Source organism: Nematolebias whitei, chromosome 16 (assembly GCF_014905685.2).
Source record: "Nematolebias whitei isolate Nwh7 chromosome 16, NemWhi1, whole genome shotgun sequence".
Taxonomy (NCBI): domain Eukaryota; kingdom Metazoa; phylum Chordata; class Actinopteri; order Cyprinodontiformes; family Rivulidae; genus Nematolebias; species Nematolebias whitei.
Genome location: NC_056513.1, coordinates 43,014,567 through 43,035,021, shown reverse-complemented (window position 1 = coordinate 43,035,021; position 20,455 = coordinate 43,014,567). Strand labels below are relative to the sequence as shown.

General features: G+C 42.9%; 2 protein-coding genes and 1 pseudogene across 2 annotated transcripts; 1 reads left to right on the top strand and 2 right to left on the bottom strand.

Annotated features, from left to right (window-relative positions):
* Positions 1 to 883: 883 nt before the first annotated feature.
* On the bottom strand, positions 884 to 9,925 carry zgc:66455 (uncharacterized protein LOC393502 homolog). Its single transcript, XM_037689914.1, has 7 exons — positions 9,795 to 9,925; positions 9,672 to 9,702; positions 8,333 to 8,946; positions 7,797 to 8,209; positions 2,843 to 3,009; positions 1,345 to 1,500; positions 884 to 1,269 (listed from the first exon to the last, which is right to left on the bottom strand). Exons 1-7 carry the CDS (start codon positions 9,873 to 9,875, stop codon positions 884 to 886), a joined length of 1,848 nt encoding a protein of 615 aa, XP_037545842.1. The 5' UTR covers positions 9,876 to 9,925.
* LOC119423264 lies at positions 6,470 to 6,588 on the top strand (annotated as a pseudogene).
* Positions 9,926 to 13,184: 3,259 nt separating the features above from the next.
* Positions 13,185 to 18,910, bottom strand: LOC119423221 (N-acetyllactosaminide beta-1,3-N-acetylglucosaminyltransferase 2). Its single transcript, XM_037690628.1, has 2 exons — positions 18,787 to 18,910; positions 13,185 to 14,727 (listed from the first exon to the last, which is right to left on the bottom strand). Exon 2 carries the CDS (start codon positions 14,707 to 14,709, stop codon positions 13,513 to 13,515), a length of 1,197 nt encoding a protein of 398 aa, XP_037546556.1. The 5' UTR covers positions 14,710 to 14,727; positions 18,787 to 18,910; the 3' UTR covers positions 13,185 to 13,512.
* Positions 18,911 to 20,455: the final 1,545 nt, after the last annotated feature.

Sequence of the window (20,455 nt, the reverse complement as noted above, 5' to 3'; positions counted from 1 at the left end):
GACAGGCATTTTGGGTTTTCATGAGCTGTATGCCATAATCATCAGTATTAAAACAATTAAAGACCTGAAATATTTCAGTTGGTGTGCAATGAATCTGAAATATATGAAAGTTTCATTTTTATCATTACAATATGGAAAATAATGACCTTTATCACAATATACTAATTTTTTGAGAAGGACCTGTAGATGCCTTCAGAGGTGAATCGGTCTCGATCAGTAATGTTCTGTTGTCTTGTTAGTAAAGCGTGCCAAGTTTATTAATCAGAAACAGATCAGCAAATCAATGTGTACATGTTTTGATGTTAAATTTTGATTCTGTTAAATAAATGACCGCATTTATTCTGATGGGTCAAAGATAAAATGACGTTTCATGTCACTGATTAAACCCACCACTCACAGTTATCTTCGTCACATGGCAGAAATTTACCTTGAAAAAGAAAATAATCCGTTGTAATTAAACAATTAATATTCTTTGTGCTTGAACTAGCTTTAAGAATAATTTAGTAGTGAGGTTAACGCCTTAGCTCACTACATAAATGGCGGCCCATACGTGTTTTAAATAACAAATGGTAGTAGTGTGTCAACAGCAACAGCTGTCCTGACATACTACAGATCTCTGGTTCACAGAGTTCATGTCACACAAAAGCAGATGGGTCCCACACATTTGCATGTACATCACAGATTCTTACATTATTGTCATGTAGCTCTGCAAGGCCTTTTAAGCCTGATCTGTGCAGGTTCTGTGGAGAAGTAAAATGTAAATCCAGAACAATGTGTTGCTGTTTTGTTGTGACTTTATTTGAACAGGATTCACACACTGAACAATATTACTCAAACAAAGAAAACTAAAAAATCTTGAATGAATATTGAGAACACGCACTGTTTAGATCTTTCCACTGTCCTGTGGATCTATGTAGCTGTCTGGTGGCAGCAGGGGGTTGAAACGCAGCAGTGTCAGGTCCATGGGGGAGCAGCGCTCCTTCACCGGGGTCCAAGCCTCTTTTGTGCCCCTCGCAGGTGGTGGAGGTGGCGGGGGCAGGTCGCAGTCTGTCGGCGTGGAGTAGTTTTCATCAGGATGGAGGTGGTGGTTGTTGTTCGGGTCAGATGGGGAGATGCTGCTGCTGCTGTGGCAGTGGACCATAAATGCCCCCCGGTGGTGGCGGTGGTAGAGCATGCCTGCCACCACCAGCAGCATCAGGATGAGGGAGCTGAGCAGAAAGAAAAGCACGTAGACGCCTTTGGTCTCCGAGGACAGGCCTGAGCTGCAGCCTGCAGGAAAACAACAAGTCAGCTACCAACTACCAGCTCCTGTGTGTGTGTTAGCTTAACAACAAAGAGAAGAACCTGCAGGCTGAGTCTTCATGCAGATGGTTCCTCCTGATCCCAACCGGGACTGGTCATGAAAGCCTGGCCTGCAATGGCAGGAGTACGTGCCAAAGTGGTTCACACAGTCTGCGTTAACGTCACACAGAACCAGCTGGGTCCCACACTCATTCACATCTGTAACACACACAAACCGCTGAGCTGTTTTTGACCTCGACTTCCTGCCAATATTGCTCTAGATTGCTGAAACTATGTGATGCGTCAGTTTTAGTAATGACAAGCCAGAAGCAGAACAGCGGGCGGGCCAGGTGTATGTGGGGGGGGGGGGGGGGGGGGGGGGGGGGGGGGCGCCGGTCTGTGGGTGCCCCCACAGAATAACAGAGAATAACAGAGATGCAATTTCCTGCATTTTGGTGAATTTTAACAGGTTGTCAAACATCTACATTTACCTACATTTGTAAACACTTAATAAAACCAGTATTTTGGAGAGGAACAGCAGGTTGTGTGTGAATAGAGCAGCCCCGATTCTGTCAGGTGTCCTAAACCCCCCTCCTCCCCACTTCACAGTTCTGAGCTGAACTCGTCTCCGCTGAATTTGTTGCTCCTGCTCCAGTCTCGTTTGAAGCACCTAAATGCTTCAATTTTCGGTTGTCCAACTAAGGACAATCAATTCATCCATCCATTTATTTTATTGAAGTAAATTAGACTGTCTTTGACATTTTGATTGCTATTGTTTTGACAAATTAGTGTTGTTTTGAAATGCGACGTAATGTGAACATAAAACATTTCTCTCTTTGTATTCATTCGTTTTTTACAGTAAGCTTTTTTTATTCTTTATGTCTGAAATGTAGCAGGAGTTCAGACACATCAGCGGTTGCGCGCGCTGTGTTGAGCTGTCTGGAGAAGTTTCTGTGCGTAACGTGCACTGTCCACAGGACATTTATTTATTCTGTTGAATAAATGATCATTTCCATTTGGGGGCTCAGAGGAGGGGAGAGGGGGTGTTTTTCAGTGCTCAGCCCCGCTGAGTAGGGACAATATTTGGAGGAGGAGGAGAGGACTCCATGTAGCACCTCCGAGCATAATTGTTACCATCTGTCCCTCCGTCCTCACACCCCCCGCCGCCTTCTCCAGCCTCCTCTCCTGCTCCTCGAAAGGAGCGTGTAAGCGAGCTGGTGCGTTGCGTGTGCTGCGGCTGGAACATCCACTCCACAGACTGGGTCCGCCGGGCTAAGGGAAACATCTCTTCTCATTGTATTTTTAATAAATATTCAAAATAAAAATGTGCGATGACTTTGGACTTTTAGGGACAGAGATTTGAGTTGCCGGAACACAGCGAATCAAAATGAGGAGTTCCCGTAACTTGTTCCGGCAGAATCCGGCTCAAATTAACCAGTATCACCATTGTGACATCTGGTTTCTTCTTTAACTGAAGCATTTCAGGCAAACTTTAGTCACTATTTTGACAGACATTTAAGATTTTAAAGTGTTTAAGATCTAAACTGTAGTCCTGACGTACCTGCGGTGGACACAGACATAATGACAGCATTCCTGCGACCGACTCGGAGGTTAACGCCTGTGGCGAGGAGCCCCTGCATGGCTGAGTGGACGGCCCTGTGGATCTGCATACCTCCAGGCCCTTGTCCAATCTGCAGCCAGAGGATGTAAAGTGCTCCAGCATTCAACCTGCACACAAAACCCACATAGATCTTCACAGCACCTGAACTCATCAGTTTCATGCATCTAAAATTGCTCTCCACCACCATCATTCATTGGCTTTTGATTTCCTGTATTATATGTCCACTTATTTTACCTACAAAATATACTCACAGTATATATTCAAATAACTAGATAATTTTGTTCATGTTTTCAACAAACCTTTTTATTCTTTTTGAGGAGAGGGACAGTTGTGTGTGAAGGGTGCCCAGCTGTTTGGTGATCTGCAGAAAAATTAAGTGTCGAGTTCTTGACATGTCACAGACATCCTGTTTGTCATGATTCTTTCATGAATTCCTTTTGTTCTGGTCATTAGGCAACGTACCAAAGCTTTTACTGACAGCAGCAGCTGCCTAGCCAAGTTGTCCCAGGAATCATCCAAATCATGACTGAAATTCACCTCGACAGACACTTCGAACAGGTGATCTGTCAGAGACCCAAAACACTGTAACTGTAGTCAAAGTACCAACAAAACAAACCTTCTGTTCACAGCTTTGGTAGCAATGTTTCATTTGTTGTAAGAAAATCAAATGCTTTCTCTTTTTTTTTTTTTTAAACCAGAGAAACGATACGGCTTAATAAGAATGTATGTCGTTTTTACTGGTCAAATACTCACCACCAGGAAGGTGTGGATTTTCTGAGCGATTCTTCATGTTCACTGAGACACAAACAAAAATCATAAATTCAAACAGAAATCATTTCAACAGATTTAGATGAGAACCCTATTATTTATGACCACACAAGCTAAATATACCTCCAAAATGTTTTCATTAGATCTACAGAGAGAAGATTTTAAAAGTGTTTTAAAAAAAATAGTTTGCTAAAGTAAGCCTCGTGTGTGATGGGAACCTTGCATGCATAGATTATTTAATTTCTTCTTATTGTTTGGAGCGTCCTAGTAAAGCTGTAAATTTCCATTGAGGCTGTAATTTGTAATCTCAGTTGCAGCTGTAGTCAAAGCAAGTTCCTGTTGGTACGGATTGTGCAGGCAGCTGTGCTCCGAGACGGTGGAACAGCTGCGCCACACATCCCAAGCCTGGCTCGGTCCAACAGAACCGAGAGGTTGTCGATTAGCTCCCCTGCAAGTTTATAAATATCTCAGCAGCGAGACTCCTCCGGGCACTCTCCTGCAGACACGGTGTGACATCTTGTCTGTTTATTGAAATAAACCAATTCAAAGACCATTTTTGAAGACATCTTTAATTTCAACCGTTTGTGTTCAGGCAATTTAGAGCAGAAAAATCCACAAAACATGCAACAATAGCAACTACAGGAGATCATCCATCAGTCTTCTGCTTGTTCCAAAGTCAGGTCTCTGGGGCAGCAGCTTGAGCAGGGAGGTCCAGACATCTCTTTCCACAGCCACCTCTTCCAGTTCTTCTGGGAGGACTCCAAGGTGTTCCCAGGCCAACTGAGAGACAGTTTCTCCAGCGTGTCCTGGGTCTCCTCCAAGTCTGACACGCCTGAAGCACCTCCCCCCAGGAGGCGCCCAGGGAGCATCCTAACCAGAGCTCATGACCATGTGGTGAGGGTAGGAACGTTGACCGACCATTAAACAGAGAGCTTTGCCTTACAGCTCAGCTCTCTCTTCACCGTTTGCTGCTCTTTTCCTTCCTGAGGAAAGTTTAATTAATTGAAACTCCAACTTTCATCTTTAGGCAGCTCAGAACCCAGATCCCTCCTTGGGGAACTACAGCCAGGGCTTAATTTGAACCAGATCCTGCCGGAATAAGATCTGGGAACTCTCATTTTGTCAGGGTGTGTTCTGGAAACTGTTTGCTTGGATCTGGCAACTCTAAGAAATACTAATAATAAAATTATTATTTGTTAATATGACTGCCTTGTCATTTTGGAAGCCAAGCTTGAACCGTGTCGCTCCCCTCTGCTGCTGAGACGATAACTAAACTCAGACGCCTTCACTGTTGTTTTTATGACGCTCTGGACGCTTGTCACCCACAGCACGCATGCAACAAAGAGTATAAGCTCAAAGCAAGAGTGATACCTGCCCCTCTTTTCCTCTTTCACGTTGACAAAACTTTAGTTTTATCGATGTTTGTCAAAGCACAATTGATGAGGGTTTTTTTTTGTTTGTTTTGGTAAATACAGAAGTAATGTTTAATTAAAGGGCAGCACGGTGGCACAAATGGTAGAGTTGCTGCCTCTCAGCGAGAAGGTTGCCGGTTCAAATCCCGGTCCGGGGGCCTTTCTGGGTGGCGTTTGAATGTTCTCTTCGTGCATGTGTGGGTTTTCTCTGGGTACTCCGGTTTCCTCCCACACACCAAAAACATGCATGTTAGACTGACTGGTAACTCTAAATTGTCCCTAGGTGTGAGAGAGAGAGTGAATGGTTGTTCGTCTCGTTTGTCCCTGTGATGGACTTGCGAGTTGTCCAGGGTGTCCCCCGCCCCTCGCACAGTGATTGCTGGACATGGGCACCGGCGACCCCTGTGACTCAAAATGGAAGAAGCGGGTAAAAGATAATGGATGGATGTTTAATAAACGTTAGGACTATTCTTTGCTAACAAAATATATTTTGTCATTAGACAACTTGTCTTGTGAGCATGCGCGTCCTCCCTCCCACCCGGTCCGCCCACTATTTGCGTTCCAGCATCAATCAGTTTACAAATTAAGCCCTGACTACAGCTACAAATGGAACCATTTCCTTGAAACAACTGTGGTTCTTAGCAGACTTAAAAATTAATGTCATTCATACTTCATACTTGCAAATGCTCTTCAACCAAAAAGTCAAGTTTGACTACCCAGCTGTTCTACATGACAAATGCCCTCAGGCAGACAAAATCCCAGACAGACTTTGATATGATCACTGTTAAGAAACTGGAGCAAAACAAAGCAAATGAGTTTTAACCAGGACATTGTGCCGTGTTAAAGGGTCCAACATCCAAGTCATTGTCAGGTCTGATGTCAGTGATGATTTTAGCCTCTTTTTGGGGGTGCTCAAGCACCTCTAAATTTTAACTCGGCACCCCTGAAAAATAAAGAAATCAGGGTTTTGTAAGGAAACTCAGTTCTCAAAAAAACTTAGATTCACCAAAATATTTAATGAATTTGGAATAAATATGGAATAAATGATGACACTCTTAAACAGGCCAGTAAAATCTATGATTTATTTTGCACTAGTCTGATCCTCAACGGCACCTGTCAATCAATCAAGTACGTTTTGTCAGCAACTGACCAATCGGTGACCTCAATTTCTCCTGAAGGTAAACGCCCCTTATCTGCAGGAGCAAAACCCCCTTTTCCTCCGACAATATTGTAGGAGTTTTGCATTACGAACATTCAGCAGAAAAGGTTAATGGTCAAATTAAAGGTTTGTTCAACCAGTTATTAACATATTTGTCCATAACTGGTTGCTTAAGTCGAGTCTATTTGCAATGATCTTTTAAAAGTCTAATATGTGACTGAACTCCTCTTTTACGACCATACCACCCTGAACACACCCGATCTCGTCTGATTTAAGAAGCTAGGTAGGGTCGGGCCTGCTTAGTACTTGGATGAGAGACCGTCCGGGAATACCAGGTGCTGTAAGCTTTTGCACTTCTCAAAAAACCACACAAGAGGTGCATTGTTCAACCCAAGAGCCATACTGGAGGCTAAGCACCCCAAAAGATAAGAATCCTTGAATCGCCCCCATCTTATGTTGAACAACCAGAACATCGATGATCTTTGCAGAGTTTTGGCAAAGTTTTCAGATAAAACACAGTTGTGGTGAGTCATGGAGAGTTAGGGTTTACAAGAACTTAAAGACTGTATCAGCCTCACATCTGGGCTGCAACTGTGATCATGACGAGATCATTGAAAGAATTTAGTGCAAGCGTGGCAGAAGCACTATTTTTGTGCACCATCATCTTCTAGCGGATTACTGATGCAGACCTGGAACAATTTTAATCTTTGTCAAGTAACAAGAGCGTAGCACCATCATACTTTGACACTGAAGGTGTTTCAAAATTTCCATGATAAAATCCAGCAACAGTGTTAATTGTGAAAGTCGTAGACGGCATAGTGGAGATGTGATCCAAGAGGACTCAGTTGTGATTTCCTTGTAGATGCATTTCTACCATCAAATTTATATTTTGAGGCTTAAATAATCCTTTACACACTTAATCCATTAGTACCAAAATGAGTGTTTTTATACTCGCAGCAAATATACCTACCAAATGTTGGCCGCCTCCCATTTCACATACACTCAACTTTACCAAATTTGCAGATGTGTAGTAAACTGACAGCACAACCACACAGTATAGGCAAATTTAAAAAATTAAAAACAATTACTTTCAAAAAGACCACTTAAATGTTTTTTTCTAGTGCAAAGGCAGAGAAAGGATAAAAATTAACACTAAATACATGGCATCATATGCATAACAAATCAAAGACAATACGTGTTTGGGTCTAGAAAAAAATAAAGAACTGCTTCAATGAAACGGGCTACAACACTGAAGTAAAACAGCAGAACTCATAAAACAACTTGTATTTACAATTGATGATCATTTAAATGTCATTATTTTATTCTTCATGGTGATTGGTGTACCTGGGTGTGTCTGTAGTTTTAGTTTAACATCTAAGGTTTGCAGCATTTCTAATTCTTCATCTCACGTTTTAAAAGCTTTGCTTAAAAAAAAAAAAATCACCTTTTTACAAATTCAGACTAAATCAAGACACATTGGACAAAAACCAAGCTTGTGTAAGTGGCTCAAGTTAACGAGAAACTGAAAAAAGCAACATTTTTAGCTCAGATGTACTCACGGTTTCCTTTGTCGTCAGGTTGAGGCGCCGCCATGTTGGGGTGACGATGGTCAGTGTGTCGTGGTTCTGTGCCATCAGAGGAGGGGGGTGGCTGGTCTGAGCTGTGGCCGGCCTCCAGTCTGTTCTCACGTTCAGTTTTTGCTGAACCCCCCACAAATGGTCTGCTTTTCTCTTCAGCGTTAGCAGCTTCCTGTGTTTTGGCGGTTTTGTTGTGTTTGAACCCATCACCGACATGGTGCTGCTGCGAGGACTCGGAAAGAGCAGCCGAGTCAGCCTGACTTGAATGGCTGTAGGCGACACCTCTTCCTGATCGCAAGGTCTTTTGGGTGGGGGTTGGCACAGTGGGTGCAGCCGCATACTGGTAGACATGGCTGTTGTTCCCCGAGGGTGGATGTGGGTTCTCAGCTGCCTAAAGACAGAAGATTAACTTTAAATTAACTGAACTCCCTCAGGAGAAAGAGCAGCAAAGTACCTGTAGTCACCTCATGCACAAAAACAGCTTCACATGACAAGCGGTGGAGTTATCTCTTACCTTACCCCCCTCTGTCCCTCTGTCTGCACCACTGGACACCCAGGGCAGCCTGGCAGTCATAGTTAAATGCTGATTATAGTAATCGTAAGCCATATCAGAGTTCGCCAATTCTGTTTGATCCTCGTTTGTAACTGATTCAAATTCATTGAGGTCCGAGAGTCCAGCAGACGGCTCAGTCCCCTTTCTTTTTCCTGTGGAGTCTTTCTGGGGATGGTAAACCACCGGCGGTCCAAATGCCTGGTATCGTCCGTAGAAGCCCCTGTAGGGAGGACTGGGCCAACCACCAATCAGGAGCACTACATACAGTGTGTTGGAGGACGATGTGAACTTTGCTTCCTGCCAACACTTCTGCAGCACTTTGTGACTCCCCGAGTGGCCAGCAGGCTCGTCTACATGGATCTGGTCCTGTTTGAGCTGGCAGGTCTCATCGGGGGTCAAGTCCTCCAGACGGAGATGGATCCTCTTCCCGGGATCCACCTGGATGGTCCAGTTGCACCACAGAGGAGGGTTGGAGCACAAGTAATCAGGGGAGAAGAACTCACTGCTGTCACTGTGCAGCAACTGGTGGCAACTCCGCAGGGCAAAGAAAGCACTGCCGTCCCCCTTCTGTCCATCTGAGGAGAGACGGACGGGTCACCAACACGACTCGGACACGATTAAAACAACTGTTTGGGCTCAGTTTAATCTAAACTTCTAATTAACTTTTCCAATCTCCGGAGCCACCCAGATGTTTATTCACGACTGGATAAAAACCACACGCTCTCTTTTTAATGTGGGCAACATGTTCTAGTATTTAACGCCTCACAAAACAGACGGAGGTTTGGACAAGATAGTCTTCAACAGATCATTAGAAATAAGTCATTGAGGAAAAACTATTAAATTAATCAAAAACAGAAAAGTCCATACTCAATAATCCAGGTATACAATCCAACAATTTTCAGTCAGGTCAAAAAGAAACTGTCCAGATGACCCGACTGAAAATTGTTGCATATTAAAAGAATATTTAAAGTTTTGGTAATTTGATAGTTGACTGAAATAAAACTCTAAATGGACTGTCGTAAGGAAACTTAGCACTTAAAAATAAAACCGAGCAGTTTTTTTTCACAGCATGTTTAAATAAATATAAATCAACTATAATTTTTATGACTTTATAACGTAGATAATGACATGCGTGTTGGAATTTTCTCTTTTCCAACAAGTTTTTAGCCAAGAAAAGAGCAATTAGCCAACATTATCTGGATTAAACCCACTTCTCCCACTACGTTTCCATTCCACAATGCTGAAGAATTTAGTTCATTTTCAAACTGCAGCCCTAACATCAAGTGAAAACCGGTCTCACCTGGAGGCCTGGTGACTCCCTCCGTGTTCCCCTGCAAAAATCATAAACAAAAATGTAATAACTTGGATTTTAAACACAAAAAAAGTATTGTTTTAGAGGTAATGGTTGGTAATGGTATCCTACCTTAACGTTAATGAGTTTTCCAAACGTCAATAAAAATACAAGCAGCCTGCTGGTAAAGTTTAGGAAGAACATTTGAGTCATTTTGTCTACCAAACTTATTTTAAATAGAGTTATGGGGGAAATAACAACACCAAGGTAAACCTCTGAGCTTCAGTTAACCTGCTAAACTCCTCACTTCCTTCACCGTCTAACCAGGTGAACTTCATCAAGGAGCTGATTGTTTCCTTTACAGACTTCATGTTCATGTGTGTACCAGCAGATGGCGGTGACATACCTACTTGTTTAACGTTTGCCTCCATTTCCTAACCCAAGAACGGTCTTTACTTCATTTACTCTCATTTTTCACCCCAAGGGTAGAAAAATGGAAACAGTTTTGTGAAATATTGTCACACTGACATTACCGTCATGTCGCAGTTTCTTTTTCACCCACTTTGTATTTTGTCACACACACTGGGTCCAATTTTATTTCATTAAATCAAGATAAACATGTCCTGATTCCTGCTCAATAACCCTGGTAGAAAAATCCAGCCGAGTTCATCAGGTTATCTGGAGGGTTTCTTTGTGTTGAAATGTTTCGTCTTTTATCCTCATCAGTCCGAGGAGCCACAACAAACTCAGTCTTATAAACAGCACCTTCACATAGTGGGTCAGCCAGTTTGATGGTGCTCAGATGGTTTCTGGAGTCCGACCTCTCCTCCGCCGACTCGTTTGAGGCAGTTATGGCCAAAGTGGTTCAAAATATGTTTCAAAATATTTGTTGTATTTCTTGAACGAAAGATGAAACAGTAACTGTCCAGAGGACCCGACTTCACTTTGTTGGATTTTTCTACCTGGATTATTGAGCATGAATCAGGACTTTGGCCATGACTGCTATTTATGGCCCCTAGGACTGATGAAGTCTTCTGGATGAAAGATGAAAACGTTTCAACAAAATGAAACCGTCCAGATGACGTGACTTAACTTTGATGGAAGAGAAACATGATTTTCAAATGAATATTTGTGTCCTGTTCAGTAAATAATAACCCCCACTGTGGTTTTAACTATGACAGAATCCACAGCACTCTCTAAGACACAAATACATGATATATATATATTTTTTATAGAATCAGCATTATCAGATGAATATTAATTTATGTGTGCTTCAAATGAAAAGTAGGTTAAATCTTAAATACAACTTTCAATACAAAATAACACACACTGCTGTTAGCCGGCTAACAGAAAAACTTTAGCAAACACGCCGACATCAAGGCTGGTTCAGGTTTATCCAGGGGGTTGGACTTTAGAAGCAGAACATAAAATGTTTATTGAGTTCAGCTGGTGATATTTTATATTACTTTTTCTGTAAAATAAAAGGAAGGTCAGAAATTTACAGCTTATTTCACTCCACTTTGAGTTTAAGATTTTGTCCAGAATTTGTTCGTAACCAGTTTAAAACCAAATTTTTGGGTCCAACACAGACACCTCCAAAATGGTTTCTTTGGTGACTGCTTTCCATTTTGCATATTTCAATTTAGCGTTCGTGTTTTTCTTATCTACTGTTGTTTCACAAGATCTTCAACCTTCACAGATAGTCTAAAATCAGAATAAGCTTTATTATCATTGCACCGAGATACAACGAGAACATGTACATGCAGTCGTCAGGAAGATGGAGTGAGTGCACGAAGCTGCTGCTGTAAGCGCGGCCTCTCTTGTCCTTTATCAGATAATAATCTTAGACAGGAAAATGGGGAGAAACATGAGGGCAGATAGTGGTTTTACAAAAAAAGATCTTTCACATCTTGTCTATCAGGACACGATTTGAGACATCAAAAAAACTCTACCAGCAGCTCAATTAAAACATGATCACATTTGCATTTGACGTGAAGGTGTTGAGATTTGTCCATGAGCGTTTTTCAGCTCAGCCACAGTTTCTGAAGATGTTGTTCCAGCCAGCAGTTCTGATAAGCCTGCACAGAAAGTTCTCGGGGGGGATAGATGAAGCTTTTGTCCTTAGTTACCCATGACCCAGGAGAAATTTGATAGTTGTCCCATTCCGAGGCCGTTGGGAGTCAGATTCAGATCAGCTTTGATTGTTGTTGTTCTTCAGCCTTGAGTGCATCTGGACGTTCTGGTTCCAAAATGGCCTAATTGTGGGAATCCATTCCACTGATCCATGTTATGAGTCTCCCTCAAAGTCGAACCACCACGCTGACGAGTCCCAGAAGCCACAGGTGGCCTGCGATTCTCATAAATCATCTCCACCTTATGGTTTAGCTCATAAACCAGTTGATTTAGAGTTCCTACACCGTGAACCAAACCTTCACACCGACTCGGAAGCTTTGCCATGGCCGAAACTGCTGCCGATGTCTTTTTCAATAGTCGATAAAACAGAGTCCCGCCGATGCCAAAAAGCAGAGTCCCTGCTATCATAAATCCAAATATGTAAACGTCTTCAGCATCCTCCTGAGACAGGACTGAGAGGCACATCATCTGCCACACTCCCCACGGGTCCATGACGTACCCCACAGCGTGAGTCTCAGCTGGACACGCAGTTTCTCCAGGACCTTGTCGTTTCGTTGAAAAAATCGTATCAATAGAGTTGAACGCCCAGGAAACCAGATCCATAATCTTCTTAATTTACGTTCGGGAGATGTGAACCAGCTGCTTCAGACACACAGAGAGCAGAGCAGGAGGAAGGAAAAACGGGGGAGGAAAGACAGAAGCAACCACCTTGATCAAGAGCCAGGGAGGGGAAAAACAAAAAAACACCAGTGGTCCACTTAAACTGAAGCCTTCAGCTCAACCGTTTTATCATTTTTACCCAATCCCCACCTTTGAAGACTTCTGTTCTTTGACACACGTTAAAGTATTCTAGAATGTGGTTTTGATCTCGAGTCTCCTCATATAAAGCGCTGAGGTAGACAATTCATCCATCCATCCATTATCTTTTACCCGCTTCTTCCATTTTGGGTCACGGGGGTCGCTGGTGCCCATGTCCAGCAATCACTGTGCGAGGGGCGGGGGACACCCTGGATGGGTCGCAAGTCCATCACAGGGACACATAGAGACAAACGAGACAAACAAACATTCACTCTCTCATTCACACCTAGGTACAATTTAGAGTTACCAATCAGCCTAACATGCATGTTTTTGGTCTGTGGGAGGAAACCGGAGTACCCGGAGAAAACCCACGCATGCACGGAGAGAACATGCAAACTCCACCCAGAAAGGCCCCCGAACCGGGATTTGAACCAGGGACCTGCTCTCTGAGAGGCAGCAGCTCTAGCAGTTGCGCCACCGTGCTGCCTGTAGACAATACAAACTTAGCCAAATTTTATTCCATAAAACCATCATTTATTAGTTTATTCAGTCCACATGAACATGCACAAATAAACAAATGAGTCTTTTCTATATTTTTATTTTGTTGAGGGGGAAAAAAGGATTTTCCAAATGGTTGAAGGCTAATATCATATTTACCCTTGCTTGTTCTGCTTTTTTAGCAAACTGAAAGCTGTTTGAGTTACACTGTGTACTTTAAAAATAATTTAAATACAGTATATAAAAACCAAACAACTTTCAGCAGACACAGCTTGAATTTATTAACCAAAGTGCACTCATATTTAAAACGATAAATAATTTTTGATTAATTTAAAATGCTAAAAAAAAGGTGATACAACTCTGATTTAAATGTTTCACAACATCAACGGCTGATTCACCTGCACAAACAAACTGAAGCAGTTCACTGGCAGTCCAGCTCAGGGTGGACAATCCACGGCCAGATCTTTAGCATCTCCTGCGGCGTTCGGCTGTGAACCAGCATCAAGCTTCGGTGGATACAGGGGTTGTTCCTGTGCTTCTCCTCAATGTCAAAGGTTCTGAAGTCAACGTGCCTCTCAGGAACCAGGCCGAGCTTCATCAGGCACATCCCTGTGTAGACATCATCAATGGGATACAAGACTACCTGCTGGGAAATGTTGTAAAGACGCAATGCTAACTCCCCAGACAACAGATATCCCCCACCACCGGCATAGGGTGGGTACTGACCCTCAAACACACTCTCAGGGATAAAATACTTCAGTTTTTGATCTCTGTGTGGACCTGCATTACTTATAACATCACCTATAAACAGGTCTTTAGCCTCAGCCTCAGACAAACCTTTCAATAAGTCGATAATTCGTAATGTGTTGACAAAGACGTCATCATCCCCCTTTAGAACATACTGAGCTCGAGGACAGTGTTTGTTGAACCATTGCAGAAAAAGGACCTCTTTGAGGGTGAGGTTAAAGAAAGTGTCCCTGTAGTCCCACTGTAGTAAGTCTTTGTGAAGCTTCGCTTCGTGGTCCAGCAACTCCTGCAGATCTGGGAAACTATCTACTGACGAAGTGCTGCCGAGCAGGAACACGGTCACCACTGTTCGATTGGACAGGAGGCCTGCTCGGCCCCATGTTTCACGAATGGCCTGCCGGCGGTCAAAATGCGGGGTCAGCGACTTGACCACCAGCAGTAGAAAGGGGGGTACATCACATTTGTGGGGCTGATTGATCAGCATAGGGTATGACCTGCAGCGCATATGTAGGAGAAAGTCTTGAAACCGCTGCGGCAGGGTGTTATAGTCCAAGATTTGTGTTTGGACTCTGTAATCTGGTTCACAGGGGTCAAGAGGTCCAGTGTTGTTCAGCCAATCCGGTAGTGTGAAGAGGGAGTCGCTGGAGAAAAGGGAGCTGAAAACTGGGTTGTGAATCATGTCCAGGCACTCCTGCTCCTTGTTCCAGAAGGATTTACTTAGAATCTTTTGGTGCCAAAACCTCTGGGATGGGATTCGAATCTTCTTCTGACTGTTGTTCCCAAATTTCCACAACAGGCCCATGAAAAGACAAATAAAGTTCAGCATCATCACTATGCAGAGCATCCGTGCTTTCCTGTGGCCCCAAGGCATGTTGCCCACACTCTGGATCTAGACAAAGATATGAAGACTTTAGCCACCAAAAAGCTACAAACACACAGTGAATGAACATTCAATATTATGGACTTAACTAAAACAACATACAGCAAAGCCAGGATTGAAGGAAGATTTGGGAACAGAGACAAGCAGATCTACTCTACAGTTTGGGGCGAAGACTGAGGAAGAATATGTTTCAGGAGGTCAAAGGTTTCAGAGCTTAGATTAGCTACATACAAGGAGCATTTTCGTCCTTAATCCTTCAGGAACAGAAACGGTAACATTTTTTCCCTCATTTTCTCCTTAATCCTGCCTCCTCTCCCCAAACAAAGACAAGAATCATACATTTCCAATTGAGCCGAGCACATGACACCAGTTTACTGCCAGCAGTGTGGCCTGACTGCTAAGAGACAAGTATTGAATACACTTGCTCATTTTTGTCACTTAGTATTTAACACAGACATGTTGGTATGTCTATATTGGATGCTCAGGATCTTAGGGCCATTAGGGGCCACTGTATTAAAAACAGGTCTGATTCTGTTGTGAACGTCACTGCAGGGGCCCAGGAACACTTGCACAGATCATTGTCTGTAAACACCATTCAATATACCATACACAGATCATGGTTAAAACTCTGTCATGCCAAGAAGAAGCCGTATGTGAACACCATCCAGAAACACCACAATCCTGTTTTAGATAAACTCATTTAAAATGGACCGAGGCAAAAAAAAAAAAGTTTTATTGATAAAATCTAAATTGGATTTTCTTTAAACCATGGACATATATAATCTGTACTAGGAAGAAGAAGGACAGTTCATCTTGTAATTAGTGCACGGTTCAAAAGCCTATCTCTCTGATGGTATTGGGGTACATTACCTATGCCTATGGCATGGGAAGCTTACACACCTGGAAAGACACGATCAGTACAGAATAGTGAATGCAGGTTTTAGAACAACATTCAGCAACAAATCCAACATAAACCTTTTCCATATAATATATTTCAACCACTCTACACTGATTTGAACTTCTGGAATAAACAGCCTACATGCTAGCATGTGCTACCTTGCTTTTTTTCTGTTTTCATTAAAGATGCTCTCTGTAGTCCAAGTCCAGTTAGGCCTGCTTCACACTGGATGATGACTCAGCTACGAGGTAATAAAATGTGCCAGAATGTGGACGGACTTTGCAGGGTCACGATGAGGTCTTCAGGGCCACACTAAGAACACAATCGCCTCCACATCATGAAGGTTTAGATCAGGGGTGCCCACACTTTTTCATCATGCAAGCTACTTTAAAAATGTAAGTCAAAGTGATCTACCTACTGTAAGGCCCCGTTTACACAATAACAACCTCTGGAAACAGTGTGTTTCCAATGTTTATTGGGGTAATAACCAAAACAAGAGCGGGTTTACATGAAAAACACTGTAGTTTCCTTATCAGTCAGGTTGCCAGATAAGAAATTATGAACTATAGTACTATCGCTTTAAAATGATAGTATTATGACCTAAACTGTCATATGTGCTGAGTAAAGATATTCTAAGATGAGGTGTGTGCTGGGTTTGTTTAAAATGTGCACAGAAAAGGAGGGGGTCAATAAGATGCTTTAAATTTATCTGGCAACGCTGAAGCCAACTCAGCTGCATTCATCGTGCGTGCAGCGTCTGCAGGATCACAGTTACATCCAAACTGGTGAACACACCAACGTCTCTTTGTAACTGGATTTTATTAGTTTTGCTCCTAGATGCTGAAAAAGGGTGAGTAGCACAAACACACTCTGCTCTCTGACATTTATTATAACTGTTGTTAGTGCAGGAAAACTTTTGACTGCAGCCGCCTGGAGTGCGCATGTGTGACTTCTCACATGGAGAATTTTATTGGGGCGATAAATATAAATATTTTCTCTGAAAGTCTCCACTCCGAGACCTGCTTTGAGAGAGTGAGGGCTGTGACTGGCTGCCCTGTATGTCAATCAAGTAACAAAGTTCATAGCGAGGATGGGTGATAGGCTGACGTCTATTTTTATTTATTTTATGCCATGCAATCTACCAATAACACCTTTGTGATCGACTGGTAGATCGCGATCGACGTATTGGGCACCCCTGGTTTAGAGCATGCGCAAAATTTCTGTAGTGAGGTCGTGTTGTTTTATCATCAGCATATTCAGGTCCTGGTGGAGCATGGGAAACAGCCAAGTTCTGAAACAACGGCGTCCAGTCCTGGTCCTCAAGGGCTGCTATCCTGCATGTTTCAGTCGTTTCCCTGCTCGAACACCTGATTCAGTGATCAAATTACCTTCTCGAGTTCTGCAGAAGCCTGTTAATCACCCATTCATCCAAATCAGGCGTGCTAGAGCAGAGAAACATCTAAAACCTGCAGCACAGAGGCCCTCGACGAGCAGGATTGGACACCCGGTTGTGAAGAGCGTAGCAGGGTCATTATCACGTGTTGCTGATCTCCTTACATAATAACTGGACTTTTTAAACTTGTTGAGCTTCTGTAACCATTTAGACGCCTCAGAATTTCATCTCAGTTTAGAGAACAATGAGATTCTTGTATTTAATCACACTTTTACTGACGAGAATCATCGTGATACTGTATGTGCCTTTGAGCAACAGCAACACAGCTCATTTGGTTTGGATTTTGTTTAACAAAAAAAAGACAGTGCAGACTTATCAAGGACATTAGCCATCTTTAAAGGTGGGGCAATGGTGTTGGGATTGTTCTGTAAATTCTGGTGATGTGGAAAGAGCAACAAAGAACTTCAAGTGTTGCTGGTGAACCTGCAGCTCAGAACGATCTGACGAGAGCAACAGAGTCAGCTTAACTGCAGACTTTATTTTCTAATGAAAAGTCAAATGTTCGTAGATGTGTTTACATTTTTTGTTTAGTTATTTTTTTTTATATAATTTGTCAGATTGTTGTAAAAAGATAAATAAACTAGGAAATCCATCCATCATCTTTACCCGCTTCTTCATTTTCGGGTTGCGGGGGTCACTGGTGCTCATATCCAGCCATCACCGTGTGAGAGGTGGGGGACACCCTGGACAGGTCTCCAGTCCATCACAGGGACACACATAGCCCTTTTCCATTAGTACCTGTAGTACCAGTACAGCACGGCTCTACTCGGTACGGTACAGGTTGTGTTTCCATTATGCTTTCAGTACTGGTTCCAGTGGGCGGGGTTCAAATTGACGTCACCACCTCTCACCAGCTGGTGGCGCTGAGACGCTGAAACTGTTTTCAGTACTTGCTACTTGTCCAGGATGTCCCCCGCCTCTCAGACAGTGACTGCTGGACGTGGACAACAGTGACCCCCGTGACCCGAAAAGGAAAAAGTGAGTAAAAATAGAGACCAAAACACATATATGGACAACATTGCTGTTTTATTTGTTTATTGTTCTAAATTTTACATATTCCTGAAAAGACGTTTGTTGTTTCTGTAAAAATATTTTGACAGGAGACAGAACTGGAAGTGGCAGAAATGAAGATGTTGAGGTTCTCCTTAGGAGAGACGAGGATGGAGAAGATCAGGAATGAGATCATCAGAGGTACAGCACAGGTTGAACAACTGGGAGGTAAAGTTAGAGAGGACACACTGAGATGGTTTGGACATGTCCAGAGGAGGGACAATGGTTTGGACATGTCCAGAGGAGGGACAGTGGGTATATTGGTAGAAGGATGTTAGAAATGCAGCTGCAGGAAAAAGACAAAGAGGAGATCTATGGATGCAGTTAGAGAAGACATGGAGGTAGTTGGAGTGAGGACAGAGGACGCAAAGGACAGAGTGAGACAGAGGAGGTTGACTTGCTGTGGAGAAACCTGAAGAGGAAAAAGCTGAAAGAAGAAGAAGAAGATGATTTTGACAGATCACATCTAAAACCCAAGTTCAGTTTAAATCTTTCTTCTATAAACATGAACTGAGAGGAGCCCTCAGTGTGACGGAGTTTGACAGTCTTGTTGTGTAGTGCTGATCCATTGCTTTAGGGGGTGCTTCAGTTCATATTTGTTACTAATTAGAGCAATTCATCCCTACTCTCCACACTCAGAACAACAGAGGACACCACCTACACTTACCTAAGACACGCATGTGACAGACAGGGTGACGAGATGCTGACTGGGACCAGACTCCCACGCTCCTGGCTTCATGCAGATGAGCTCCAGGATGGAGGAGGCCGTTTCTGATTTTTCTGAAGCCATCGGGAGTTTAAAACAGCATCCCTGAAACAGAAAGAGTTCAGATGGAATTATGTTTTCAATTTATTTATTTATTTTCGACTGCTCCTTCTTCAGGGGTCGCCACAGTGAACTAAGTCGCACGAAGACTTGGCAGTTATTTTTACACCGGATGCCCTTCCTGACGCAACCACAGACACCGAGAGACCACAGCCTCTGTGTGGAGCAGTGCTGCATCTAGTCAGAGTCAGAGTCAGAGTTTCTTTATTGTCATTCGCACCTCATGTGGTACATGTGGTGGAGCGAAATTATGTACACGGGGTCCCAGTTACATCCAACAATAAAATGTATAAGAAAAACAGTAATAACATCTAAGATATGAACTAAGAAAAACATCAACTAAATATACACTAAGCACTCATAACATAAAACATTGAACATCAGCACAAACATGAACATGAGTCTGTGAGCAGATGTGCACGCATGAACACATCAACATTGAAACAGATCAGCAGCAACATGAAACAGATCAGCAGCAACATGATATGGTTTTTCACAGTGATTATTCTAGTTAGAGATTCATGAGTCTAACAGCCTCAGGGTAGAAGCTGTTCCTCAGTCTAATGGTTCTACGCTTAACTAGGGGCCAGGAGGAGCAGATGGTGGGGGTTAAGTGCCTTGCTCAAGGGCCCAGAGTGGGGCAAATGAGGGTGGAGGCAGGTGTGGGCGTTCTACCTATCCCACTCACATTTAGATGTTGACGTTCCAATCACAGGCCCACCTTCTCTAACCTCTGCACCATCACTCCCCCTTATGTTTTCCAAGAGACTAGACCAGTTTAAACGGACCCGTTTGTGTCCACTGTAAATAAACTTGATCTTTCTTAGACTGAAAACATGGCAGCTCTTCCTGTGTCTGCGCTGACAACAACGCCTGCGTGACGTAAATGTCACCTTTCTCGTCTGTTCAGCAGGTTCCTCAGCAGCTCACACGACTCTGACAAGCTCACACTTCATTTAAACAGGTGACCTGACAGACAGACAAGTCTGCGAGTCGAGCTAGAGCAGAAGACAAAAACCAACAAATACTTGTTTTGAAGAAATGCTGCATAAAGACATTCACCTCTTTCCACATCTGGATAACGTCTCTCTCAGGGACCGTAACGAACGTGTCACTTCCTGGTGAGGAATCGCTCCAAGACTGTTTTTCTATCATGTCATCAATAAATAACTGATAAGTCTTTGCATTATTGCCACCTGTCAGGCTGGGGTATAAAACCGTAAAGATAGCATGAACGTAACATGAAACTGTATACAATTATACATTTCATCTATGGTTTCATTATCAGATTGATTAATTGACAGTGGTTTGTAATTATGTGTGAATTTTAAGTTTGAGGCTAAAGTACGGACAGAAAAACGCCCCACCATCTCACTATTTCCACACGGTTTCCAAATTAAAATACACGTTGTTACAAATGTTTTTGTCGAAAAAGTAAATTAGAAAATGTTCCACACAAAATGAGTTTTACCTGAAAAATATAGAAAAACAGATTTTTTTTAACGTATCC

Coding starts and splice junctions, on each gene's coding strand:
- zgc:66455 (XM_037689914.1), bottom strand. CDS start 9,875: ATGACTCAAATGTTCTTCCTAAACTTTACCAGCAGGCTGCTTGTATTT. Junction 8,947..9,671: donor GGGAGTCACCAGGCCTCCAG/GTGAGACCGGTT, acceptor GTCTCTCCTCAG/ATGGACAGAAGGGGGACGGC. Junction 1,501..2,842: donor TATGTCTGTGTCCACCGCAG/GTACGTCAGGAC, acceptor TGTGTGTTACAG/ATGTGAATGAGTGTGGGACC.
- LOC119423221 (XM_037690628.1), bottom strand. CDS start 14,709: ATGCCTTGGGGCCACAGGAAAGCACGGATGCTCTGCATAGTGATGATG.